Raw genomic sequence first — 27,844 nt, 5'->3', positions numbered from 1 at the left:
CAAAAGATTGAGGATTCCAAGGCAGGGAGGAGTGGCTGTGGTCTCTCTGTGGGATAAGGAGGGAGAAAGGTGCAGGAAAGAGCATAGGATGACGGTGCATGTAATGAAGGGGATTGGTGGGAGTGAGTATGTACAGGTTCAGGAGTGTGGCTGGACCTGGCATGTCTGGACCGCTTTCCTATGAGTAAACATCGAGATGGTGTTTAGAAGTTATTTGTCCTCTTTACCATAGCAGTTCATATATGCCACCCACTCTTTCAATGTCCATGATACTCTTCCCACCAATGGTAAATCTCCTTTGCTTCCTGCACTCTCTCCAAGGCAAAATGTTCTGCTTGCAAAGGTCAGATTCCATGGGCTTACAAATCCATGATAGGTATTGCTTCAGCCGGATACCGTTAAGCTGGTTCCTCCGTTCTAGATTAAGGAAACCGTAGGTACGACACCATCATAAAGAGTGTGCCAGATTTCATTTACATGCAGGCCCATTGCCAAGGAATTGGGCATGAAGATGTCAAGTTGGATAGTGTGGGATAAAGACTTCCAGCTACCCTGCAGCTAAGACTTTCTTTGGCTTTAAGCAATAACTAGAGGGTGCCATCCTCTGAGATAGTCATAAGAAACACGAGGAGAGGAAGCCCATGCTATCCAACAAAACAAGTGACAGATGGCCATGCTTCCCTTAACAGTTGACCCCACACTGATCACACCCTTCTGGCTCACATCCCACCCCAGCCAGTCCATCATAGTTACCTTGTATGGACACTCAAGAATAGTGTTCTGGAGTAGGGTTAGCTGCCCCAAGTTGGCATTGTTAGGGGGTGGCCTAATTTCACAGTGTTGCAATTGTTGGCTGTGGTGTGATTTGAATGGGGTAGAGTGGAATTTAGCTGAATGGGGTGTGGTCGGGTGTGATATAAGCTGAAAGGGTGTGCTTAGTCATCACTTTTGGTCTTGATGGATAGTACAAGAACTAGCTCAAGGCGCAGTTCTCTAGTTTTTGCTTATGATCGCGGAATGTCTTGCTGCAGACCAGGTGGCAGGATTATTGTTCCTGTCTTGCTGCGCCCTTTCTTGGCAGTGGGTGGTGTAAGTGTGCAGAAGTATGAGTCTGATACAGAGGTGGCATATTGGTTGCTATAGGAATTAATTTATAACAGCAAACGAAAGGAAAGCCTATTTTGCCCTATTACTATGAGGGGTTGCCCTACCTCAACAAACATACTAAGCACCCGGTCAGGATGTCCGTAATGTAAAATGGCCACAGTCCTCTGTCTAAACCTATTTCCGTCCCTTACACCTTTACACTAACTAAAGAAAAGTGGGTGTCTCATTAATACAGAAGGAGGGCTCTCTCACTCTGGCTATAGACTCCAAAGCTCATTTCTTGTGAAAGAATATTCGGTTTCAATGTCCACTTCTTGAATGTACAATCCAACGTAAAGAAAACAGAATTCCCCAATCTTCTAGCGGGACCATCTTCCTTGGTCCTTCCCTTAACTCATAAACAAAACACAGTTCCCCAATCTTCCGGAGCGAACCTCTTCCTTGAACAACCTTTGTCCGTGAAACAAAACATATTTTTACCCAATCGCCTGGAGGGAAACTCTTCTTCTTGTCTGTAAAACAAAATGTAGTTCTCCAGTATTTTATCAGGCCTGGTTCACTAACCTGCCGGACCTGACTGTAGACTTTACCAAATTCCTTACTACTGCAATTGCCACTGGGGTGGCAAGTCTGGGTCACTATCCTACTAGACTTGATTACCAAATTTTGCTTTGCAAAGCGTTTGCTCTGTTGTGTCTTTCTATTTTAATACTTTCTTGGGGTCTCCCCGACTTCTTCTGGGCTCTAGACCACTGGTTATAGGTATCTTCACACCGATGTGGGTCTTTGACTCTTATATACTTTGCTCATGGGCCTTGCCCATTTTTATATGGGCCCCAAACCCTGATGCACAGTGGCAGGACTTCCCTGCTTTCATATGGTTCCCAGAACCTGTTCTTCCTTTGTTGTGGGATTCCTGCCCCCCCTTCACATATTGTCCACTAGGACAGACCTGGTGTACTCTCCTGCCAGGTACTGTCCCACCTAGGTTTATTCCCATGGTTCGCAGCAATTTATATAATTCCTGTATTATCCAAGTCAAACAACTTTATTCGGCCAAAAAAAAATGACCATCAAAGTACATTCTACAAAAACATTTCTAAAGATAAGAATACGGTTCTTATACAGAATTATATAAAATCAACCACAGAGAAGACTACAGGGCAGTGCGAGCAATCCACCCCCACCAGTGGGAACCATAAACAGATCTTAGGCCCAAAAATCAAGTCCCACCATCCCCATGCCTCCTCCAACACCCATGGCGCCTTGGGCCTAAGGCAGTCAAATTAGCACCTGAAAGGAGGCTGTTACTAGGAAAGACCCCAGGCTTTACTATGGCAGATCTGACAGGGGTGACAGGGTTGAGGAAAGGGGGCATACTGATTGAAATCCCACTCTTCGATGACTTGCCAGCCCGACCACCACCTTCCCAAACCCTGTGTGCTAGACTATGGTCCCAAAAAGTCAATTTGATGCTGTCCAGAGAGTTTTTGCCCATGCTGGTAATTCTGCTACACCCCGCCAGAGCCTCTCTACGTACAAACGGGCAGCCTCCAGTAGTATTTAGCCAGAATAGGCATTTGTTGAGTAAAGCGTCCCTTGGCTCTCGCTTATCTGGTGCCAGTTTGGGCACCCCCTGAAGAAAGACTGTTGTATGATTGGGGTTTCCTGATTCCAGCAACTTAGATTGATCTCCCGACTTCCATGGACTCTGGGCTTTGGGTTCGGTACAGTCGGAGACCATGAGGGCAGAGGCCTGTGCCTGTAATGGGTCCACGGCAGTCCCGTTGGGGGTGGACAAAACCAGAGGGACCTCTGCAGGTAAACAGTCTGAGGGACTTTCCAGGGGTGGGCACCTATGCCCTTCGTCAGCTGGGGTGTTGATCATGGGCTCCTCCACTTGAACAGTTCCAACTCCTTTCCTTTGAGCCTCTAGCAAAGCGTATAACAGATCCTTGATGATGGCCAGTTCCATCAATACCTGGGTACACCCACACCCTCTATGCAAGGGCGCTTCCTCTGTAGATAGGTCAGAGGTCAATTTGGGCTCATGGGTACTCCCAGCAGATGTATTGTTTTGGATAATGTCCTTGACCGACCGAGAAGGGGACACACCAAGGGGGGAGCTACCCTCTAAACTTGTAGATGAGAGTATATCGCTCCACGAACTATTGTGGGAGCTTGAGGAGGATATGCCCCTTTGGGCAGTTTGGGCCGGTAGTGACAGTCTGTCCCCCGCAGCCAAAACAGATGAAATGGGAGAGTCCAGCCGGGGCCCAGAGGGTGAGGCAACCAGACTCTGTGCCGGTAAGGGGAAGGGCTCTACCCCTGGACTATCCAGGAGATGACGGATCTTATTGAGCAGAAAGTGGGTATCCCCAAGATTTGCGGGTGCTGTGGCCTCATGGGTGGTTCCTGGTGCACAATGTGTTGTCAAGGCAGCTAAGGGACCCGCTGTCCGATTCCTCTTTAGCAGTCTGATTTTCCTCTTGGCGCCGGGAGGGGGACCCGGGCCAAGCTCAGGTCCAAAAAACATAGGGGGTACAGGGGCTGGGATCCCCCCGGTGGCATGAGCATGGTGGTCCGGCATAAGGACCCAGAGAATAGACTCAGGAATAGGGCAAAATAATGTCACCTAGATTACCTCCTTGACAAACAGCAGATGGCATCAACTTCCATGCGGTGAGCAGCGGCTTCAAACTCCAACCTCCCTCTAATCAGTGTTGAAGTGACATCTCTGCGGGCAAACCAGGAGTACAACGCTCCCCCTCGGCGTTCCGCGAACACCCCTGCGGGACGCAAACACCCCGCGCCCTTTCCCCGCGGGCTTCACCCGGCGGGCTTGTAGATCCAGGCGTTAGTAGTGGGGGGGCGTGGCCAATGTACGAAGGCCCTCCTGGGCCAAGCAAAAGTCCCCCTGCGGGACGCAAACACCCCGCGCCCTTTCCCCGCGGGCTTCACCCGGCGGGCTTGTAGATCCAGGCGTTAATAGTGGGGGGGGCGTGGCCAATGTACGAAGGCCCTCCTGGGCCAAGCAAAAGTCCCCCTGCGGGACGCAAACACCCCGCGCCCTTTCCCCGCGGGCTTCACCCGGCGGGCTTGTAGATCCAGGCGTTAGTAGTGGGGGGGGCGTGGCCAATGTACGAAGGCCCTCCTGGGCCAAGCAAAAGTCCCCCTGCGGGACGCAAACACCCCGCGCCCTTTCCCCGCGGGCTTCACCCGGCGGGCTTGTAGATCCAGGCGTTAGTAGTGGGGGGGGCGTGGCCAATGTACGAAGGCCCTCCTGGGCCAAGCAAAAGTCCCCCTTTTGCTCTTTGGGATGTATTTATCTGATTTACAAAGTTCGTATCAAATTGTATGATTCCTCTGTTATCCCCTTTTCCTCTTTGGATGTATTTACATGCCTCTCCAACTCAATCAGCTCCCTCAGTGCCACAAGAACCGGTCCAACCCTTTCCCTACCTTTGGGCAGTCTCGGTGTGGTCACCGGTCTCTTCTGGAGGTGGAGCACAGATTTTGTGCTGCTGCAGCACTCAGCGTTCGGTCTCTCGCAGCACCACAGCTCCAGACTCTCTCTCTCATGTCTCTGGCTGCTCGCATTCTCATTTTGCTTTTACCAGTCAGGCTTCTCTTCTCCCCGCCACTGGTCATGTCCGTCTTGCTTGGACCTCTTGGAAAGTCACATCTCTCCGCATCCTAGCTTCCAGCCTACGAGTCCCCTGCCACAGATCTGGCATCAGATCCTCGCTCCTACAGGTCTGGCTCAACACTGCATTCACTCCTTCTTCCCTTTGCTTGATTGAAGTTGCCTCTTGAAAGCTATACTGTGTGTGTTGTTTCCACGGTGGGATTTTGCCTTCTTGTTCCATCTTCTTCGTCTCAGTAGTATTTTCTATTAAGCCTGGGTAAGTCTCACTCTTCCTCGTCCCTGTATGGTTAATGAAACCCTGTACTCTACCATAACACATAGAGATATGGGGGATCAGAGGGGACTGAGTGGGGTTCAAGGAGAGTGGGCACACCAAAGGAGTAGGTGAATACCGCATTCTCCCAGGACCATCGTCACTGGTCCCACAAAGGGTTTCCCTTGCCATAAGATCCACCCGCTGAGTACCACCCCTAAAGGGACTATTGGGTAGCAGCCTCACCTCCATAGCCCCATGTGAAGGGGCTTCCCCCATGGAAACAGTGTCAATACCCTGGGATTGATCACAGTGGTCACATTATCTGCTTGTACGATCAATGCAGCACGCCTATTCTGATGCAGTGCTAGGTGGTAACCTAGTTTTGCCATCACCTAGAATTGGCCCTGCTTTGCTGCATTCTCCTGAAGCAAGCTTCAATATGTGTTTGTAAACTTAGGAAATCCTTCCTTTGCCAGCAGAAATGTATGTATGTTTTGAAGGATACAGAGACACAACATGGTAATGGAAAAGGGTTACAGGCTCAGTGTCTATAGTCCCAGGAGGTGATGGTCCTTCAGGACATTTATTTGATCGCTTGTTTCTCTCTTGCCCTATATCTTTCTCTCCCACATACACTTGCTCTTCCTCTCCCTCTCGTTCTTTCCCATACTCTGAAAATGTTGTGCTGGTGTTTGCCTTGCTCTCTCTATCCCTATTTCTTTCTCTCAATTGCTGTCACTTTATCCTTCTCTATGTCTCCTGCTCATGTTCTTATCCCTTTAGTGGATGCTCACAGTGTTTGCCTCTCTGCGGCATGGCATTAAGAACATTAGATCTACTCCAGGATTAAGTCAACAATAAATACATATGTACTGTGCTAGATACACTTCAAGCGAGGCCATATCAATAAGGTGTTACATAGCCACAAATATGATTTTACATTAATGTATTATACTTTTCATTCATGTAGGTAATACCTTTAAGATTTATCTTGTATTTTCATTCATATAAATGATGCCAGCATATTTCGTCCCTACTGGCTTTTTCAAGGCAAAGATACCACTAATGTTGTGTTATTTGAATACTATTGTATTATGTAGAAATCTTAAACCAATCGACTTTTTGACCTGTGTACTTCCTCTGTTATGCTATGTTATGTTAACATCTCCAGTAAAGCGTGTTACTTCCCCTTCTGAATTGGCTTCTTGGCGCTAAAGAAATACTGCATATTGAACGATAGTAACATGGGCTGATCACAGGAAAAGTTGAGCCTTCAATTTTTATAAAAGGCTGTGTAGTCTTTGATTCTCTTCATCTCTTTGGGAAGGGTGTTCCATAGATTTGCACAGGCTCTGGAACTCTACTCTTTTTGCAGTCAGCAACCATAGTAAAGATCAACGGCTGTCTTTTTTAGCCTTTCTATAATTTGCACTGCAACCTTCTTGGCTCGTTGAAGTCTGTAAGTCAGATATTTTGGTAGGTCAAGGAAGATGCTGTTAGAATAATCCAGGTGTGACACAACTATGGTGGTTACTGCTTGAGATTGCCTGGATAGTTCAGAAAAGGAAATATCCTCTTCAGTAATTTCAGATTGTAGAAGGTTTTCTGAGCTACATTAGCCCTCTGAGTGGCCATGATTAGTTTATCATTGAAAAAGACCTCTATGTTCTTTACTATTCCCGCTGGCTCAGGGCAAGAACCCAATCGATTCTATGACCAAAGCTTTGCAGATCACAGGTGTGTATGATTACCTACCAACTAACCCTCTGACTTCGAGGAGTTATTTTCTGGTGGTGCTCACAACTCCAGCTGCCTGTGTTTTAAGCATAGCACCAGGTTTTAGGCTGAAGGTAAGCAGAGTATTGTCCGCATAGTTTAACATATTTATCTTGAAGAATTGTGTTAGATTGATCAGTGGGGTGATAGGTAAATATTAAACAACAAACAATGTGGAGCCCTGTGAGACCTCACAATATAGGAAACATCCAACGATTGTGGATTTGGACTACGTGACAGCAAGAAGCTAAACCACTTCTAAAGTATTTTTTAGGAATAGGAGAGTTGAATGTCTGATGGTGTCAAAGGCAGCTGATCTTGACTCTCTCTTATTTTCTTCCTCTTGATTAGCCATTCTTCCTCCTTGGTGACTTAAGTCTTCATCTCTCTACCATTCATGGTTCTTCTCCCTTTCTCCCAATGCTCCATTCTTATCACCTTACACAATACGGTACCCCCTCATACTTTGGGCTCTTCTCTGTAATTAGTATTACCTTCACATCCGATTGATTCCTCTATTTCTGCTACTCCCTTTTTTTCTTCAGACCATTCACTTCGTTTATTTTCTTTCTTTCCTTCCTGCCCCCACAATCTTCCCTGATAATCTTCTACATTTTCTTGTCACAATCTTTGATCTTCTGGTATTTCCAACTCTATTAACCCTCTATCGAATACTCTCCGATCTCTCCCCGAGTTCTCCTGTCTCTCACTTGACTCAGCTGTGTCTTCTCTTAATTCTGGTTTACTATCCGCTCTTGATCTTCTCTATCCTGCCGAGCCTTTTCTTCTTTCTCAAAGACCTCGACAACTCTGATATCTTATCCCTTTTTACTCCTCTTTGCAGCATCCAACATTAATCTACTTGTTTCCCGAAATGGTACTTATGATTCCACCTTGCTTACTGTGAAAAAAATCAATACTATGCTGACCTTATTCTTTCTCTATCACCTCACCCTTGTTTCTCTTTCATCTCTTGAATTGTGTTCCCTCTTCTCCTTCTCCTGATCCTTCTTTGTCATAGTCTCTTTCCCCACCAATTTTCCTCTCTTCTTTACTGACAAGATATCTAACCTGCACTCTTCTGTTCCCCCTTCTGCTGTTTCTAGTGAGGCCGTGCCTTATCAGTCACTACCAGTCTCTTCTACCCTTGCTTCCTTTTCTCTCCTTGCTGATGCAGACACTGCACCATTATCTATCATGCTCATTCTACTGCTTCTACCTTTGATTATGTTCCTTCTATTATTCCGAAAGTCTTGCCTCATCTTGTCCCCTTCTTTACCACTCTTATTTCTCTTTGTACCTCAATATTCCACAGTGATATTGCACATGCTGTCATCGGACCTGTCTTAAAGAAGTCCTCTCTTGTTCCTTCCATTCTGGCCAATCGCTGCCCAGTTTCACTTCTTCCTTATGTACCTAGAATCCTGCAGCCTGTACTCATGCCTCTGTCTTGACAATCACACTCTTCCTTCTGAATTTCAATCTGGTTTTCATCAACTTCACTCCAAAGAAACTGCTCTTCCTTCTGTTACCAACTCCATTCTCTCTGCTCAAGATTCCAAACTCTATTCTATACTGATTCTAGTTCATTTGTTAGCAGCGTCTAATACCACTGGCCACCCCTTAATTCTGCTACTCTCGTCTCCCGAGGCTCTTCTGGCTTTGTTCTTAAATGGTTTCAATTATACCTGTCAGCTCGTTCTTTCTCTTTTTTATGGGCTAGCAAACTCTCCTCAGCCTGTCGCTATGTTTTTTTCACATGTTTCGGCATTTGATCCTCATATATTTCACTTTCCCTCTTGCTTCTATTGTTAATTCCTTGGTCTCTCCCGCCACGTCCATGCCAGCAACTGCCTGTTGTTTGCTTTCTTTCCCTTGTTTTCTGAATCTCTCCATTCTACCCTCAGTGTGGGTCTGCTGGTCATACAATACTGGATGCATTTCCATGTTCTCCACTTAAACAGAAATGTGACTTTTTCCTCTTCTGTACACTTCTTCGGCTCTTTCGCCATCCTCCATCACCTTTCCCGTTTCCATCGTTTCTTTCCCATAGTCCGCCCGGTGTCTGGCAGTCATTTTTAATTCTTGGCTACTCCCTCTCATATGCTGATCATTTGATTCTATGTAATTTTTTTGAAGTTGCCTAACCAAACGACCGATTATTTTTGGCTGATTTTAGGTGGCCCACAAAGGTTTTAAAAAAAAGGAAATTTATTCACCTCCACCCCCCACCCTCTCCTGCCCCATTTGCTAAAAATCAGGGGGTTTCATCCCAGAACCCCCCTCCCTCAGCCCCTGCAGCATCCCTCCCCTGCCCTCCCCTACCATTACACACACAAAAACACACAAAACCATATGAACGTACCCATTCTCCCTTGTGGCTGTTTCCGGGTCCTGGCGTGCCTATCAGCCCCTGCGCACACTTGTGTGTGTCGCAGGAGCTGACAGTTTGATTTAGAAAGACCTCTCTGTGCGGTCACAGAGCAGTCTTTCTAAATCATCTTTTTTTATATTGCTTTTTTTTAAAAGGTCTTTTGACCTAATACCGATCATTTCTCTAATTACTCTTGTTCTTGCTAGGTTCAGCAATATAATATTCAGAAATATTGTCCATTTCTTTCCTTTCAAGCAAGAAAATGTCTTATTTCTTTGCTGTTTTTTTTAACTTGTTGCCTATTGTTTCCGCTTTACTAATTGGCCTATCAACTTTCTCCCTTACGTTCCATCTTCAGCTGAGCTGTCGTTACTTTTTTTTGCCTTTCATCTTGTACTTCTATTTCCACTACTCGTCAATCCATTTGCTGGCATCCTAACAAATCCTGTCTGCTCTTTCATTTTCTCTGTATTATTTTCAAATGCATTCAGAGTTTGGCTCCCCCTTACCTCTCGACTTTTATTTCTGCATTCCTGCTCGCTCGTTATGCTCTCAAACACTTTTTTCTGTATCCAGTCTTAAACCTACCTTTGCACTATCCCATTTTTGTTCTCTCTTTACCTGCACCAGACCATTGGATCGCTTTCCCTCTGTTTATTGGATCTCTACCCACTCTTTCCTTATTCTATTCTGTGCTACCCTCAAAACTAATCTATTCTCTCTACCTCAATAATTTATCTCCTGTTGTCAATTTGCTATATTTTGTACCTTTGTCCATGTTCAGTGTTTTTGGGGATAATATATACTTCTCTTTGTAGTTCATCTAAAATAGCAGTGACCATTTGTCACGGTTTATTACACTGCACACGCCAGCCCGGGAACTCCTTCCCCGACAATGAATGTGACGCACAATAAATAGCTTTTATTATTTTTAGTATACTATGGATTCTTTTTCAGTAGACCTTCAACCCGTCTCGCACCCAACCTCCACCAACACCCCTTGTCACGATAAACTATTATTTTAATATCAAATCATAACAAATAGACGACAGCAGCCACTAATGTGGTGGCAACACAAATGCACAGAATTCTAGTAACCAGGTTAAAAGATGCTGTGATGCTACTTCTATTTTGTTTTATGAAAAGCAGTACAAAACAATTTCACTCAATGATTGCAGGAAGGTTAAGCACTCCGCCCTGACACTCCACCCCCCAGACAACAATTGGATATAATCCCTTTGAATGAAGGCAGTGGTAGGGGTAAGAACACAATGAACAAATAGGTTTTGGGGTGGTGCCCACAGACACAAGATGGGGAACCAGTAAAACTACTGCTATGGGGCAGCACACAAGGAGCTTCATGCTGCTTACACTAGAAGACAAATAGGGCTTCAAAACAGACTAGCTAGCACACATAGGAAATTCAATTTTAATATAGGTAAAACATGGGGAAAATCAAAAAAATAAAAGGGAATGCAATTCAAAATCCGTGATCAGGGTACAGTAGGGAAAGAGATATAAAGTAGGAAAAACTGGTTTAAACAGGTGAAGTGACATTTTTAGAAAAAACATTTTTGCTGGAGATGACAGGCAAGCTCTAAGCCAGGAAAAACAAAGGAAAAGCAATTCAAAATCCACGAAAATAAAAATATTATAGTGGAAGGGGAATGCACTAGGAAAAATGCCTTTTCAAAGGTGAAAAATGAAAATACAAATCACACTAATTCTACTGGGGATGGAAATGACAGGCACACTTTCAACAATGAGAAAGGCACATAGGAACCACGGTCTTCAGTGAAAATGACAGTGGGCAACTAACAGGTAGACTTTGGGCAAAGAGATTACTCACAATGGGAACAACGGTTTTGGGTTAAATAGAACAGATGCAAATAGGAATGACACTGGCAAATGAAAATTCGCTTAGCAGGGCATAATTTGGACACAGGGACAAATTCAGGTTTCAGCTCACAAGGGGATTAATTCTCTTGAGCAACACTTTAATGACTATAACAATTAACAACACTGGGAAAAAGATTGTTGGTTTCGAATGCCAACAATCCCGATCCTGTGTAATCCAATGGGGGAATTAATTAATTTACTTACACAAATACTAAGAATTAACACAGTCAAATGAGAGTTTTTTCAGTGGGGATATGCTAACATACACAGGCAACAAGAGATTCTTCTGTGTGGAAATGGCTGAACTACACTGTCAATTTGGGGTTTTCAATGGGGAAATATTGGGTGCACTGCTACAAAAAAAGAAGGGCTTATGCTATTTAGGGCCGGGGTGATTCCTAATTACATAGCAAACCTTTGTCTAAGTTTCAGGAAAGCCAGCTGGATCTCAGGACACTCTGGAAAGATAGCCAGGGGTCTGGTCAGTTCAGTCTCAAAGATGGTAAGGTGCAGCAGCCTTCTCTCCCTCCTCCTTTTCTGTCTTCCCGGTTTTTGTGTTTCTGTCCTGAGTCCTAGTACAGTCCCCATTATATAGCAGAAATGACATCACTAATTTTACAATTCATGGGAAGTACACTTCAATAATCCATGATGCCAGGATTGGACTGTTATCCTCTCTCTCTCTGCCCCCCGTCCGGATTGGTTTAGGGATTTTGGAGCACCATCTGTCTTTTCCCCTTTATCACCATCCTTTGTTCTCCTTTCAACTTTTTGACAAAAACTAGTTATGTATCATACCTTCATAATTGTACTAGCAACTGCCATATGAAACATATATTCTGTTTCAGCTGATCATGGGGAATTAGAGAAGCCGACGGTCAAATCCGTACGATGTAGCATGGCCATGCGTCACATTTTTGTCATTTTCATAAAATGTACAGGAGATATGAATATGTAAGTTATCAAGCATATTCTTAATTTCATTTTCCATCTTTTCACCAACTCTCACAATTGACACAAGTTAAGATCAGCCTGAAACCTAGTTAAACTGCCCATTACAGTTCCCAGAGTCACAGGTAGGTGCATTTTATACCCTCAAAACCGCCTGGAAATTACATGAGAAATGGCATAAAAATGAAATCAATCCTCAGTCTGATTGCTTCGCAAAATGCCTAAAACAAAACTATTTTTTTAAATTAATTGGGAGTGTCTGTTCAGCAAATGGGAGGGTGGCTTAATCCCCAACAGCTATCTGTCTCCCTGGGCTCGCCTGTGATCAGAGTTTGTTTTGAGTCTCTTTGAAGTTAGTGGGGGCTCTTTTGAAGTGGGTGCAACAAGGACTCACACCTTTTTGTCATGCTTCAGCCAGGGATGACCTTTCATTGAAGTCCCTGCTTTAACTGCCTTCTGGACCACCCAGTCTGGGGAACAATGGGCTCTCAACACCTTCAGCAGCAGATTCTATTGCAGGGCGTCATTAGCTGGAAGATGTGATGTCCAGGGCTGCAAGTGGGGCTTATCATTGTGAAGTTTTGACCCCAGCCAGAGCAGGTTTTTCCTAAAGTAAGTGTGTCTTCACATGTTACTGGAGTTTTCTGGATGAAACATAATACACATTTGCTGTGGGTCACCCCACGCATCATGTTTTGCTTTCCTGACATTTTTCTGTGAGCGGTGATATATTTTCCCATTGTGGCTTTTAAAATTCATTTTTATTTGCAAACACGTGTGCAGGCCGTTTTTGCTTTTAATGTTTAAAAATCCTGTTTCCATGTCACAGGATTCTTTGAGTCCTCCTTCTTGGGTGAATTACACTGCTTCTGGTCACTTGTTAATGATAGGTAGGGCCCTTTCCACATGGCTCTCAAACTTTACATGAAACAAAAGAAAAAGCCAGGCCGTTTTTTTGTTGCAATGTTTAAATGTCTGCCATTCATGTGACAGGGAAAGCAAAAGCCAGGCCGTTTTTGGTTGCAGTGTTTAAATGCCTGCTATTCATGTGAAAGGGACTTCTGTTTGGGGCCTTTCAATGCACCCCACACACTGATTGTGTCCCAAACAGGGGACAAAAGCCTCATTTTGCAACATTTAAGAGTTCTAAGAAATCCACATGTATTGTAGTTGCTTAATTACTGTACTCTCAATCATTTTGGCCATGTAAGGAATATTTGAAAGACGTCTATATTGACAGGATTAGCAAGACCCGCCTATGGTTATTTTAAAAGAGTCGTAACAAAGGAAAGTTTGAGCAACTCTGGTTCAGTTCTAGAATTCATTGAAAGATTAAGAATCAATCTAATTGTGTCCACCAAGGGAGAAACGGATGCTAGGTCTTTGACATTCTTTGGGCGTGGCACAGATGAAGCTAAAGTGCCATTCAAGGGCCATTGGTGAAAACATATTCAGCCTCAGAATCACTGGGAGTGATGTAGGATGATCTTTTATACTCTATTTCCTCATGCATTTTTTTTCAGTGTCCATTCAAAAAATTGTCAACACTCCTGCACTTTTCAAAAGATCCAGTAATGTTCTATATTAGTGCTTTAGGGGCACGAAATTTATAATATCATTTGTTGTCCTTCAAAATTTGATTTTTATAAGACAAGGCAAATTGCAGCAGTTTTAGTTTCTCAGATGGGCAATTGTGTATGTGCATTTTTTTCGTTTAGTGTTTTTTCTGCTGTTTTGACTAGTTGGGTTGTAGGTCACCCCTTCTCAGTAAGCATTGGGATTATTTTGGCTCATACAGTTTGAAAGACAACATTGAGAGTAGATTTGAAAGGTTCCATTAATAGAGGGAACACAGAGTTCACATCATCTCTGGGTACAGGCAGAAGGACTTTAATTCTCTTAGTCATTTTGGTGGGAGTAGGGATTCCATGAAAACATCACCTCCAAATGATCAGACCACATATGTGGATGTGGTGGAGAAAATGTAATGGCATTCTCGGTACAAAGAACAAGATCCAGAGTGTGGCCAGCTAGATGTATAGGACCATTGATCATCTCAGACAGGTTCAAACCATTGATCTTAAGCAAGAGATATGTAGTCATAGCCCAGTTAGTATCTGCAATTTTAATATTGAACCCCCCTATTAGATTTGTAGAAGTTGATCTCAAATCAGAAGCTACGTCTGTTAGATGACGGGAACGGGCACATAATACCCTTTAAGGCGATTATTCCTGCAAACGTCTAAGCAGGATAGTTTCCCATGTTGGCAGGGGTTTGCAAGTCAGTATAGTCAAAGAGATGGATGAGAAGAAAAGGACTGTTTGCCCGCCTCCATGGCCAATGCATCAACTATTAACTATAACAAGATAGTAATCTGGTGGAACCAAACCCTGTTTATTTGATAGTCAATTATTTGTCCATCAAGATTTGGTGATAACAGACATCACTGTCACCGGGGTCAAAATAATGCTTTGTTGAACAGGAGCTCAAAGTAGCTCCTCAGTATCCAGCGTTACCAATCAAGCAGGAGCGACCTCTGAGGAACGAGGAGCTAGCGAGTTTCAAATTTAACTTCAACTTAAAAGGCAGCCTATAAACCTTTGTCCATTATATATGACCAAAAATGGCTTTAATATCTTCTAGATTTATCCTAGTGCTCTTTTAGGCACATTCCCAAAAACCCTGAATTATTGTCACATATGTATATTTCTATGGCACAATTGGCCTGGGCAATCAAAAATAGATCATGGCAGCTGTTGGTGTGAAGCCAACCAGGTCATGCGAGGCTACAAGCAGGAACCGAATACCTTCCAGTGCCCAGCAATTTCTAACCGTGACGTCCTGTTCTACCATGAAATCTTGTGTATCATGTCTATGTTTCAACTTTAAGGCTAAATTAAGAGCAATATTTGAAGAACACTTTTGGGAAGTTGTAATGCTGAGGAAGGGATATCGAGATTTACTTTTGAGTGAAGGTTAATAATACTCAAATGGACAGCTTCAGTGCTGTTGCATAAGATACTTAATTCAGAAGAGGAAAAGCAAATTCTCTGCAATCTGTTGCTTTGCAGATGAGCATCCTTTCCCAACCTTGTTGCAGGACGGTGCAGATGGGCTTGACTTTGGTGCACCGCTGGCACGTCCGCAGCACACAACCGCTGCACATCTGAACTGAATTCAGTTTTAAATCTCCTGTAGTAGGATTGCCGGAGCAGCGTTCTGTTAAGTGGCCTGTGCGGGGACAATGTTGCATTAAATATACAGACTTGGCGGCGCCTGAATTTTAGCTAGCCGCTGAGGGTAACAATAGAAGGTCTTTTTTCTACAATCCAAAACAAAAATGTCTGCCACAGTATAGAAATGAAAGATGACTTTGTTTTCTTCAATTCTTAATGTGCTCTATCAACAAACCTTCCCCCCTCATTGTGCATATAACACAATATAATGGTGGGAAATTGATTATTTTATTTTATTTTTTATTTTATTGTTTAAAGCGCGGACATAGCTTAGAGCAGCAGAGCGCTGTACAAGGTTTGGTTAGCCAGTGTTTGGCCTTGCATCTTTTAACAGAAGGCCAGTACTGTGAGTTGCGTTCTGCGCATCCATTGGTATTAGCCCACTGCTGGGTGCTGTTGAAAAAGCCATGTTTTGAGAGATTTGTGAAATTGGTGCATTGTGGGCGAATTCCAAGTCGATAATGGGATAGAGTTCCAGAGTGTGAGTGCGTGACAAGAGAAGGACTGTTTGCGGGGCCTCTCTTTGCAGACTAGCTATGATCAGGCCAGATAATTGATTTGCTGTGCTCGGAGCATGTGCCACCAGATTTGTGGAGCTTAGCCACCAAGTACACTGCTCTGCTACTCGTGACTGCTTTGTAGATGATACATGCAGTCTTGAACAATATCATGGCCTGCAGAGGAACCTAATGTAGTTTGTGTAGGAAGTGGTTGATTCTGTCAAATTTCTGTGCACCTCTAACAAGACTTTCTGCAGTGTGTTGGACTGCTTTTTGGGTAGCCAAATGGCATTCCCCCCATCGATGTGCGAGACCACAAATGTCTGCGCTACGGTCCTGAGGTCCTGCAGTGGGAGGAAGGGTTTGATTTTGCGAAGGGTGGAGATTTGGAGGCAGGCTGTTTGGGCCTTCTTGGCTTGGTCTTTCTGGAAGTACAGGGTGCCGTGAATGGTGAAGCCTAAGGGTTTTCTTGAATCCGAGTTGTTGTTTAGCGGGGGAACCGATGAGGAAAAAAATCTATCTTGGCTGGCTTAAGTTTAAGGTAGTCCTCAATTTCAGTGAGATTTAGCCAGTAGGTGTTACTGATTGCTAGCTGGAAGTTCTGAGGTTAGGGATGCCGGGGTTAGGGTGTGCACAGAAGATAAGAAAGAGGGAAGCCTGTTAGCCTATTAGACTCTACCTAAGTCCTGACCAGAACAGCAACCAGAATTGTTTAACATCTTGAAAATAAAAACCCTTGAAACATCTTTCAAAGTCTGGGAGTCATTGACGCCATCTGTGACATGTGGTTTCATCATGGGCTCTTTCAGGCCTTATACAGAGGCCTCCACAGGTGAGAGACCACTGTGGTAGGCCAGAATCAGGAGGCTGACAAGGCGGCATGATTTTCATAAACTTTATTCTCTATATTTGTTCCAATTATAAGCAAAAGGTTGCAATGTTAAGTCTATTGATCAAATCACAAGACGCAGAAACCCTGATATATAATATAATAAAAAGAGAGGCTTAAAATTAACCAAATTCAGCTTTAAATCTCCTGTAATAGCGTTACCTGTGCAGTGTATTGTTAATCAGCAACATGCATATTGTGTGTATCCTACAATTCCCGGTTCAAATTTCATCCGGAAGACACCTACTATTATAGTGCATGGAAGTCAAAGAAATCCAGCTTGAACAGCTCCATAAAGATGTGTTATTGTCTTTATTACAATTATTTTCACGAACAACCGTCTCAAGGGCATGTGACGGTGAAAAATCAGGTGACCTCTGGGGGAATCTAAATTGCTATGGATACTGTATATATTCCAGCCCAAAAGCCCACATCCAAAGCTGGTAGCAGCCATAGTGCTGGATACAGAGATTTGCTCAAAAGGGATGAAGGAGGTTGGAGAGGGCGGTACCAGACCGCCAGATATTATGATGTTCATGCATTTTACCTCTCAATCTTTAAGCAAGGCCTTGTGGTCAATTTAGCGGGGACCCTTGTACCAGGGCTATTGGATGTTTTGGTGGTCAACTTGATTCAGTTATTGCTATACGATCCGCTGCGGGTGCTGCTTCGGTGTGGTCAGATGAATGAAATGTGGCTCAGGACTAAGGGAGGAATCTTCTATTTCCAACCATGGAAAGTTCTTACGTTTCATCCCTAAAGAAGATAGTGATGGAGTGTAACCAAGACCTCCCCAAACACTTTGTCGGTTTTAAGATATCCCACTTTACTTCTGTTGCAGTTTACTGTAAAAGGAAATTTAGAGTGTCATGATTAAAGCGCTTTGCTAGCTTCATGGGAGCAAAGCTCTGGTCGAGAAGCTTTTTTATCATCTGGTCACATCAGTAGGAGAGGCCTACATTGTACCTCATGGCTGTTTGCTCCAAAGGTTTAATGTTACGTCTTCCAGAGATAAGTACAACGTCTTCTTCGGTAGCACCCAACTTAATCTTCAAAGTGTTCATCTGGAGCAATTTGGAAATCGTACCAATGTTTTACATTTTGTTGAACCAGTTGACCTGTGACCTCACGAAGCTGAGTTAGGAGGAGGTTTCAAGGATCCATGTTGCTTTTCTTCACCTATGTTGCATGGTTACGTGGTATGCCGAGCTGGAGGCTTACTATGATTTACAGTTTCTCATTAGATTATTGGCTCTCCATAGTACCCAGCTTTATAGGGACTTTGTGAAAGGATCACATGCTCAAATGTATCTCATTTCTGATGGGGGGATTGCAGAAGCCACATTATTGCTGCAAAATGTGCATTTCCCGAAGATTCCCCCTTTTCCCTGTCCATTTCAAAGAAAAGGGAGCAGAGTGGCATGTTTGTAGTTTTCAGTGAGTGAACACAGTGGTGCAAGCAGTTCTTGAAGTGGGAAATCATGAAGGAGTGTCTAATATTCATTGCATCATTATATGTCAATTTCGGTGTGGGGGGGCGGGGGTTAAACTGAATAGCACAGTAGTGTAAATAGGAACTGCCCTGGCTGGATCTTCTAACGCAGGGGTCTGCAAGCAACGGCTCTTCAGATGTTTTGGGCTGTGACTCACATGATCCTTCTTCATGAACCATTAGAGGAGTTGCAGTATAACATTTCTTGTGAGCCAAACTAAAATCTTAGAGACGTGCACGCTTTTCCAGTAAAAAGCAGAAGAAACATGACTGCCTCGCACTGTGACTTTTCCAGGTCAAGTGGCTGAGGTCTCATTTTGTGTTGGATCATGCTTTGTTGTTAAACACTGTATCTTTTTTTATAAATCCGAGCAAAAATATAAATTAACATGAAGGGTAAAGTGCATTTTGAGGTTTGCTTTACAGTTATCCAGAGAATTTCAATAGGAAATTTAGGGTAGGGGCGGGGTAGATAATATAGCAGGTTGATAACTCAGCAACTGATGTGCACTGTATCCAAAAAAAGGAAGATCTTATGTTCTCTTTTTGTTTTCTTTCTAGGGGGCATCATTTGCAAGGGGATGACAGAGCGCATTCATAGCATCAACCTCCACAACTTCAGCAATTCTGTGCTCGAGACCCTCAACGAGCAGCGCAATCGTGGCCACTTCTGTGACGTGACGGTCCGCATCCACGGGAGCATGCTGCGCGCCCACCGCTGCGTGCTGGCCGCTGGAAGCCCCTTCTTCCAAGACAAACTGCTGCTAGGCTACAGCGACATCGAGATCCCCTCTGTGGTGTCGGTCCAGTCTGTGCAGAAGCTCATTGACTTTATGTACAGTGGGGTGCTGAGGGTCTCGCAATCTGAGGCCCTGCAGATACTAACGGCAGCCAGCATCCTGCAAATCAAGACAGTCATTGATGAGTGCACACGGATTGTCTCGCAGAATGTGGGTGGGATTTATCCTGGGATGCAGGACTCTGGACAGGAGACATCACGCGGAACCCCGGAGTCCGGAACTTCGGGGCAGAGTAGCGACACAGAGTCGGGATACCTGCAGAACCACCAGCGGCACAGTGTGGACAGAATCTACTCTGCCCTCTATGCCTGCTCCATGCAGAATGGGAGCGGGGAGCGTTCCTTCTACAGCGGGGCCTTGGTCAGCCACCACGAAACAGCCCTGAGCCTCCCCCGCCAGCATCACTTGCAAGATCCCAGTTGGATCACTCGAATTCATGAACACTCCCGCCAGATGGGGCGGTACCTGTCTGTCACCCCAGAGACCACACACTGCCGCAAACAACCACGCCCAGTCCGTATTCAGACCCTTGTTGGAAACATTAAAATCAAGCAAGAGCTGGAGGATGACTATGACTATTACGGGCAGCAGAGGCCGCAAGCGTTAGAACGCAACGGGTCAGAAGAATGCACTGAGGACACTGACCATGCCGAGGGGACTGAGAGTGAACCTAAAGGAGAGAGCTTCGACTCAGGGGTCAGTTCATCCATCAGCACAGAACCAGATATGGCAGAGCAACAGTACACAGTCAGCATTAGCCGAGAAGGCCAACAAGAGCCTTCCCAGAAGGATCAGCATGACCTCAAAGACGAAATAACAGAGGGCAGGGTTGAGAATCCACAGCACCTAGAAACCAGCTCTTCCTTGCCGGAGAGAAGCACTGATGGTGACTTGGAGAGCACAGTTGTTCGTATTAGTGACAGCAGTGACAAGGCAGTGTTGCAGACTTCTGTCAGCCAATCTCTTGCCCACACATTGCCAACCACCCAGCTCTACCTACGCCAGACGGAAACTCTGACCAGCAACCTAAGAATGCCCCTGACACTGACCAGCAACACCCAAGTCATCGGCACTGCTGGCAGCACGTACCTGCCTGCCCTATTTACCACACAAGCCGCTGGTAGTGGCCCAAAGCCTTTCCTCTTCACCCTGCCCCAGCCCTTAGCCGGCACCCAGACTCAATTTGTGACGGTGCCCCAGGCTAGCTTGTCCACTTTCACTGCACAGTTGCCCACGCCACAATCCCTGGTGTCAACAGTGGGCCACACAACAGCTGGTGGGCAGGGCGAGAAGAAGCCTTATGAGTGCACGCTCTGCAACAAGACTTTCACCGCCAAACAGAACTACGTGAAGCACATGTTTGTACACACAGGTGAGTGCATGTTGTGATTGAGTCACACATCAGACACAGAAAGTGTTGTACACAGAGAAAGTTATGGGGTATGAAGGTCAATAGACATGGGCAAGAGGGGTCTTGGTAACAGATCTGCTGCCGTGGATACAGAAAGGCCTTTCATGTAAGGTGGATGTTGACATGTTTCTTTATTAAATAACTAGGAGATTGCACATAAATAAAATACGGTAGACGTTCGATTATCCGGCATCACTTAGAATCTAACAAATCTGCACCCTTACATATGGTGTCAGCAGTGGGATCTGACCTGGCTGACACACACCCAAAGGTCCACCAAGTTTAATGACCTGGCATCCAACCCATGTATAGCTAGCTACCACTGAGTCCCAGGGTTGCGACCTCTCTGATAGCTGAGATATTAACATTGAGCTAGGAACCAGCCTAGTCCATAAAAGCCTTAGCCCTAGAATGGGAGCAAAGTTTCCAACCCTTAACCTCTAAGGCTATTCTCCGATAAGAGAAACCGTCGAGGATGATAATTATCAAGTTTTGTTTCCCCAAGACTATAGGATTTCGGGCCGGGACAAGATCGTAGTCTCCCTCGATCTAAATCTAAACAACGTTAATAATTCTATCATTTAAGTGACACCTGCAAGAAAATCCTTTGGAAAAAGAATGTAAAGATATTACCACTTCTTCCGGACAGGAGATCACATTCATCAACTTAAACCTTTCACCTAATCCTGTACAGATTGAAATGGCCGAGTTGGTGGGGTACCTGATGTACGAAACCTTGTGGGGTGCCTATGCCAGCAAAATCTGTAGCGAGATAGATGTAGGTAACCCCGGGAAATCACCTAACGGGAAAAGAAATCTTTCAGGTTACCCTACCTGGGAAACTTGAGTTCAACTCTAAAACCGGTAATAATAAATCAGAGGCTGCCCTCTCCTTTGCAAATACAGGTTTTTCCAGTCGGCTTCTGCTGTTAAAGCAGCTGATCCGGATTTTCCTGAAAGGTTGGATATGCTGCAAAAAAGGATCAGGAACATTTCTTTTAGCGACGCCCTGGAGCCAGTTGTTGCTGATCCATAAATGTAGTTGTATGGCAACTCTTAATGAAAAGGCGGTTCCGTTAGTTTATTTTTATTTAGATTTTCATATGCACACGTGCATTTATACTATAATTATGCCACTGAACTCTGTGTGCGATTCTTTGTTCAAAAGCTGCCTATTTCATACATGGTCTGACTTCAACTCCCCCGCTTTAACTGCATGTCATCATACCATGTTCTGAAACAGACACTTAACACAAGCTTCTCCTATGGCGGAAAGTCCACCTGCCGGTCCCAACCAGCGAGTCGCATTTATGCACACGCCTGCGCGCACACGCGTGAATGGGTAGGCCATGAATAACACAGCCCAACACTCACACATACATGAGACCAGCACTCTTGTGAAACCTCATTTTGGGCCTCCCGGCCTCTTGTAAAAATGCACTGTTTTCTGGGATTTTACTATTTCATTTTGATTATTTTGTAAGACGTGAAGTCACAGGTTTACCACTTCTGAGAGCCAGAGTTCTCCCAGTCCAGCTGCCTTAAAAACTGCAAAGGCACATTATGGGCGAGTCCACATTTCACTCCTGACTCTCAAAGGGCATATCTCAGACGGGATTCTTTGGGACCCAAAATATGGTAGATGTTCTGATGTTGCTCTCTACGTTTTAATCCTCTGATCTAATCGCGTTTTTGGGCGTTTTTTTACTAGTCGTGGTGTTTGGGTGCCCTCTCTTAGCGCCACACTGAACTTGGAACTCATTCTAGGCACATTTTACCATCAGCTATGGCGAGTCGTTCCTCTCTTTTGTTTATGTGGAAACCCGTTCTATTAATAGTGCACAGTAAACACAGAAACAGTCACATTGAATACAAACAGATTCCGCAAGCTGGCTACATACAATATCTATGAACCATGTACACGAAGGCTACACTCTGGACCTATGCATGAATGCACATTCAAAAGCACTGCTTGTGGGCCCAGAACACTCAACCTCACACTCCAATCTTTATATTGTTCTGTGAGAAACATCTCTTAAGAAACATCTCTAGTGCCTGTGGTAATAGGTCAGCTTAGTGTGGCACTGAATCAAATAGCACTAAATTGTATTGTATTGTATTGTTTATTTATTTATAGAGCGCACCGGACCCTGAGGCATCTGGGCGCTATAAAGGTTTCTTGGTTACAGGTAATAATGACACTTATATACATAAATGCAGAAACATTACATACTTGTAAAGGTTTCTAGTAATAGCAGAGAATATATACAGTAATATGCAGTAATACACAGGCATATCGTACGTTTTGCAGTCATAGGTATGCGGTTAGAGCATCTGGGAGGCTGGGAAGGAAATAGTCACTTGTCAGCAGCGTGTAGCCATCTCTTAGCGTTGGTCTTGAACAGGTGGAAGGAAGGTTATGCTCGTAAGGTGTCAGGGATGGAATGCTAGAGTTGGGCTGCCCTGACTGGAAAGCTGGTGCCTCCTGTTTTGATGAGTTTGAAGTTAGGATTTCATTAGATATTGCAGCTTAAATTCTATGGGGGTAATGGAGGTTCTAGATCCAACTGGTGCCCACTTGGCACCATGCGCAGTTTAGCCCACATTCCAAATGCCCCCAATAACCAACACTCCCACTAAACACCACATTTTCATACTTTTGACAGGCATTCCTAATGAATATTGCTTTCCCAATGCTGCATCTCATTTTTGCTTTTTCGGGGGGGGGGGGAACCCCTCCCGATCCACCCATCCTGTGCCTCTTCCCTTCCTCCCAGTGCATTGAAGGGGTGGCACCAACACGCTGACATCAGATACCGTGGGCTTCATTACGAGTTTGCCAATCTGGAATCAAGGGTGCCGGTAAGCTCACCGGCACCCTTGTTTCCGGATGGGCAAACTCTGAGTCTGCCTGCTGTGGCCGCTGTGCCTGAGAGGTCTGACCCTGCTGGGCGCTGCAACCACAGTAAGCAGACTGCTCACGGAAGCACTGGCACCATTGCTAACGGCAGCTTACAGACTTGGGAGGGAGTCAGTCAGCCTTCAGGTGGACAGTGATGCGGGGACGACCGGTGTCCAGTCATTTGGTCGACAGACAAATGGTCGACAAACAAATGGTCGACGCAATTTGGTCGAAAGACAAATGGTTGACATTTTTTTTTATTTATATATTTATTTTTCAGGTTTTCGTTTAGGAAAAAAAAGTTTTTTTTTACCAAGAAAAGGGGGTTGGTGGGGGGACCCCCCCCCCAAAAAAAAAAAAGTGAAAATACAAAAAGAAAAAAATTCGACCATTTGTCTTTCGACCAAATTGCATCGAGCATTTGTCCTGTCGACCATTTATTTTCGACCAAATGACGACGACCAGCCTCGGCAGTGCAGGGCAATAGCCCCCATTAGCAAGAAATAGTCAGCCCTAGGATGGTGTCATGTGCAACCCACCCAGACATTGAAGAACCAGGCAGAACGAGTGTGCTGGCCCCTCGGGTGACACTACCGTCTGGGTACCCCAAAATACTAGTGAGGACCCAGTCTAGGAAGTTGGCCGATTATATGGTGTATGGTTAACTTGAGCATCTAAAAGGAACTTGAATAGATTGGAAAAGAGGTTGTGCCGTTTGCACTTTTCAGAAACAGTTGCTACGGTACTCCTAGTCCAGAGTCTGCTTTCTTCCATACTGATGGGAGTCTGTCCCAAAGAGATGGGACGGAGCCTTTTGCACCCAAAAAAAACAACGTACCCTTTAAATGTGTAGCACACAAAGGCATGCCTGGGTTCCGCTGCTCACGCTAAAGCCTCTCACCAGCCTCCACTGCCAGTCCTTCACTGCTGGTCGGGTACTACTATCTAACTGATTTACGGCAGACGCAAGGTTGGTCGTATGGAGGAAAGCCAGTGCTCCAGATACGATTTGGAAGTGGGAGTATTTTACTCCTTATTATTTAAAGATGGAAGTAAAAATGTAAGTCGAATTCCCAATGAGACTATCCCATAAGCAAGTCAAAATATGTTTTAACTGGAAAACGGAAATGTTTTTGTAATCATTATTTCTTTGAACCTAGTTATTCATGCACATTAAAAGATACCTGGGCAGGCAGGAACAATAATCGTTTCTTCCTGTGGTACTACGTGCAGTACTGGCCCAAACATAGCCATGGAGCTGCGTGTGAGTAAGCAGGGCACAAGGTCCTATGTGTCTGTTTCTTATATTTTGTGTATTCTTACTCCCTATTTTTGTTTTTGGGGAGTATTTGCCTACTTTTAGGGAGTCAAAGTGGCTGAAGCACCTATTATCTGTAGGGCTGAGGAATGAGGACTATGGACCAGGGTTACAGTAGTCACTACTCTGAGTAACAGTTTTTTATTCCTACATCCCATCCCTTTTCCTCCATAATGATGGCAATTTCACAGCAATGAACAGCTTTGAGGAGTGGCTAAACCCTATTAGCTAGCAAACAGTTTGCATAGGACAGCCTGCCCAAAACTGCTGTCAGCCCTGGAGCTGGTATCTGGACAGTGATGCTTGCAAAAGGCCAGTGGTGGAGACCATGTGGCAGCCCCGCTGATGACATCCCAAGGGATGTGTGTCTGAAAAGCCAGAGCCATGGCTTGAGCCTTGATGACTTAAGCATGAATGCCTTTAGGAGGCTCAAGCCTTTGCATAGTGTATTAGTGCCTGATGCGTGAAACTTGGTGCATGACAATGGTTGCCTTAGAGGCTTGTGAGCCAGGGTGATGGCCACCGAAAGTAATGAAAAGGGCATCTGGTCTCTTTAACTGCTTAGTTCAATGCAGGTAAAATTAAGCGCTCCCATCACATTCCAAGAATGAATGGCGACGTTGCACAAAGGGTTTGCGAAAAAGGTGAACAAGAAGACCCCCTCCTCTGTGATAAGAAGTGAGGACACTGCTTTAGGCAAAAGCCTGGGTGAGTGAGTTAAACCACATTGTCCTTGTGGAAAACCATACAAGGCTCGGAAGACGATAGAGCTTAAATCTCACTAATTCTCTGCACAGATGTGAGAGCCACCAGAAGTGTAACCTTCCATGTCAGGGGCATCCTTTCAAAGGAGGCTAAATACTCAAAGGGTGTGAGCATTAATGATGATATGACAACGTTATTTACCAAGCCCTGAGGCATCGGGGCGCTTAAACTTAAGAATATGGTTACAGGTTCCTTTTGCTGTGGTCATGAGGTTACAATTGTGCCACAGTGCATGCATAACTGTTAGGTTACATACAAATTATCATGGAGCGTATACATTGGTTGGTTAGATACAGGTTGACATTGAGCAGGTACACTGACTCATTGCAGATACGGTTTGACTATGCAATTGTCTTACTTGCCTATAGTGTAGTGTGTGCCCTGGTTGCCAAGGTGGCAGGCTTGCACTTGTAGGCGTTTGTGGAGCTTTTAGCCATCTTGGGCGAAGAGATAAGTTTTCAGACCTTTGCGGAAAGACCAGAAGGGCACGTCCGCTCTGAGAGCTAGTGGCATGGAGTTTCACTGTTTTTCCGCGATTACTGGGAAGCTGCTGCCTCCAGCTTTTTACAGTTTGAATCTGGGTATAGTAAGAAGGTGCGAGTATGCCAATCGGGTCGGTCTGTTAGTCTGGGCATTGGTGATTTAGTTGGTGAGGTAGGCTGGGGCACGATTGGACAAGCATTTGTGTGTTAATGAAAGGACTTTGAATTTAATGCGCTCACGTACTGGTAACCAGTGGAGGTTGCGCGGGCTATGGACATGTGATCCTTTTTGGAGATGTTAAGGGCAGCTCTGATTGCATTATTTTGAGTTATTTACAGCTTCCTGATGTTTCTGGAGTTTGAGCCTGCAAAGAGGGAGTTGCAGTAGTCAATTCTCGATGGAATAAGTGCTCTGGCTAGTGTGATGCAATTGTCGGTCATGAGGAAGGGTCTGCTAGCCGTGATGAGTTTGGCCGTGCAGGAAGCCGGCGAGGCAATGGCGTTGATTTGTCTAGAAAGAGAGAGAGATGAGTCCAGGTAGATTACTAGTGTTTTTATCTCATTGCCCACTTTTATGCTGTTGCCATCGATATTAAAGGATTTGTAGGTTTGCGGTAATGAGTTAAATCTAGGGGGTTTGCTGATAATGAGTATTTCAGTTTTTTCGTTGTTCAGACAAAGCAATGTTGTGCCATCCAACCTTGAATCAAGAGGTAAATATTGTTCAAGAGTTTGGTGTCAGTATTGAAGTTGCCTGATCTAGGTAGGAGTATTTAGGTGTCGTCAGCATAGTTAGTGTATGTGGTGCCCAGTTTGTCAAGGAGGTCAAAAAGCGGCTTAGTAAACACATTATAGAGAGTAGGGGAGACACAAGATCCTTGTGGTACTCTGCATGTGACTGGGACAGGTGGTGCGGCATCAGTGCTGCGGCACAAATCCCAAACTGGATGAGGATTTTGGACAGGAGGCTAGAGCCTGGTGAGACTCTCTACCGGGTTGAAAGTGGCAAACGTCATATCCTGGGTAGTGCGATTGGCCCCAGACAGCTGACAAATATATCAGAGGCCGCAAGTTAGGAGATAAAGGGAAATATCTTATTCAGAGGGCAGGGGGATCGGACCCTCCCTCCGAGCTTCCACAAGATTGGAGACCCAGTAACGGGCTGACCGCTGTGGGGCAATCAGAATGAGATTGGCATTCCTGCAGATGGAGAACCTCTCCAAGACCCTAGTGATAAAAGCAATCAGCGGAAAAGCATACAGGGCCAGAGAATCCCAATGGATTGGCAAGGCATCGCCCAGAAGGTCCTGCCCACTCCTCCCCTGGAGGTGAAGAGAGGGCACTTGCTGTTCTCGGCTGTGGTAAATAGATCTAGATGGAAAGTAGGAGGGTCTAGTATTGCCCACAGGCCAGCCTGGTTCTTCTTGTATGCAGAAAAAAACATGGATGTAGATGGTCTGAGCCCCTGGTCCAGGGATCGACTTATATCACCTTCACGGAGAGGAGCTTGTTGACCTCTCCCAAAACCGGAGTGGATCCTTTCTGGATGAGAGAAGGGGAGGAATGAGGATAAAGAGGAACAGAAAGCCAGTAGCCCTTGAAGAATATGTAGAGTGTCCTTAGAGATGGTCGGCCAGTGCAAAAGTGATGGGGGATCATGCAGCTGACTGGTGTTTTGTGGATCTGGCTCTGCCATCATTGCTTGTTTGCATATACTGAAGCTGTAGCATTAGATCCAGCGAAGAAGCCTTTGGAAGAGATGCACGACTGCTTCCCTCTCTCGCCAATGGGAAACCTGTTGGGATTTCTGACTTTTCTTTCTTGGTAGCCACAAAATGCACCAAAGGACCTTTGCCTGGCATCCCTAGCGAAGGGTAGCTGCTGTAATGATTTATATCTGAGCATGGAGAGGACCACAAGAGACTTAGCAGTCTGGGTCGAGCTCTTCCTTTTATTTAGCTCTTCGTCCGTGGATGAATGAAGCAAATCCTGACCGTCAAAGGGCAAGTCCAGTATTCTGTCTAGGCAAATCCTGT

General features: G+C 45.0%; 1 protein-coding gene across 4 annotated transcripts in view; it reads left to right on the top strand.

Annotated features, from left to right (window-relative positions):
- ZBTB20 (zinc finger and BTB domain containing 20) overlaps window positions 1-27,844 on the top strand; it is a 3,989,371-nt gene that overhangs the window by 3,918,836 nt on the left and 42,691 nt on the right. For all 4 annotated transcript variants that reach the window (XM_069635901.1, XM_069635902.1, XM_069635903.1 and 1 more), the window contains one exon: window positions 18,692-20,302. In XM_069635901.1, the coding sequence (XP_069492002.1) occupies window positions 18,712-20,302 (1,591 nt within the window). In that variant the 5' untranslated portion in view covers window positions 18,692-18,711. The remainder of the gene's footprint in view (window positions 1-18,691; window positions 20,303-27,844) is intronic.

Source organism: Ambystoma mexicanum, chromosome 7p (assembly GCF_040938575.1).
Source record: "Ambystoma mexicanum isolate Mex_15411 chromosome 7p, UKY_AmexF1_1, whole genome shotgun sequence".
Lineage (NCBI taxonomy): Eukaryota > Metazoa > Chordata > Amphibia > Caudata > Ambystomatidae > Ambystoma > Ambystoma mexicanum.
Note: the sequence above shows the minus strand (reverse complement) of the source record. Positions and strands in the feature narration are given on the sequence as shown.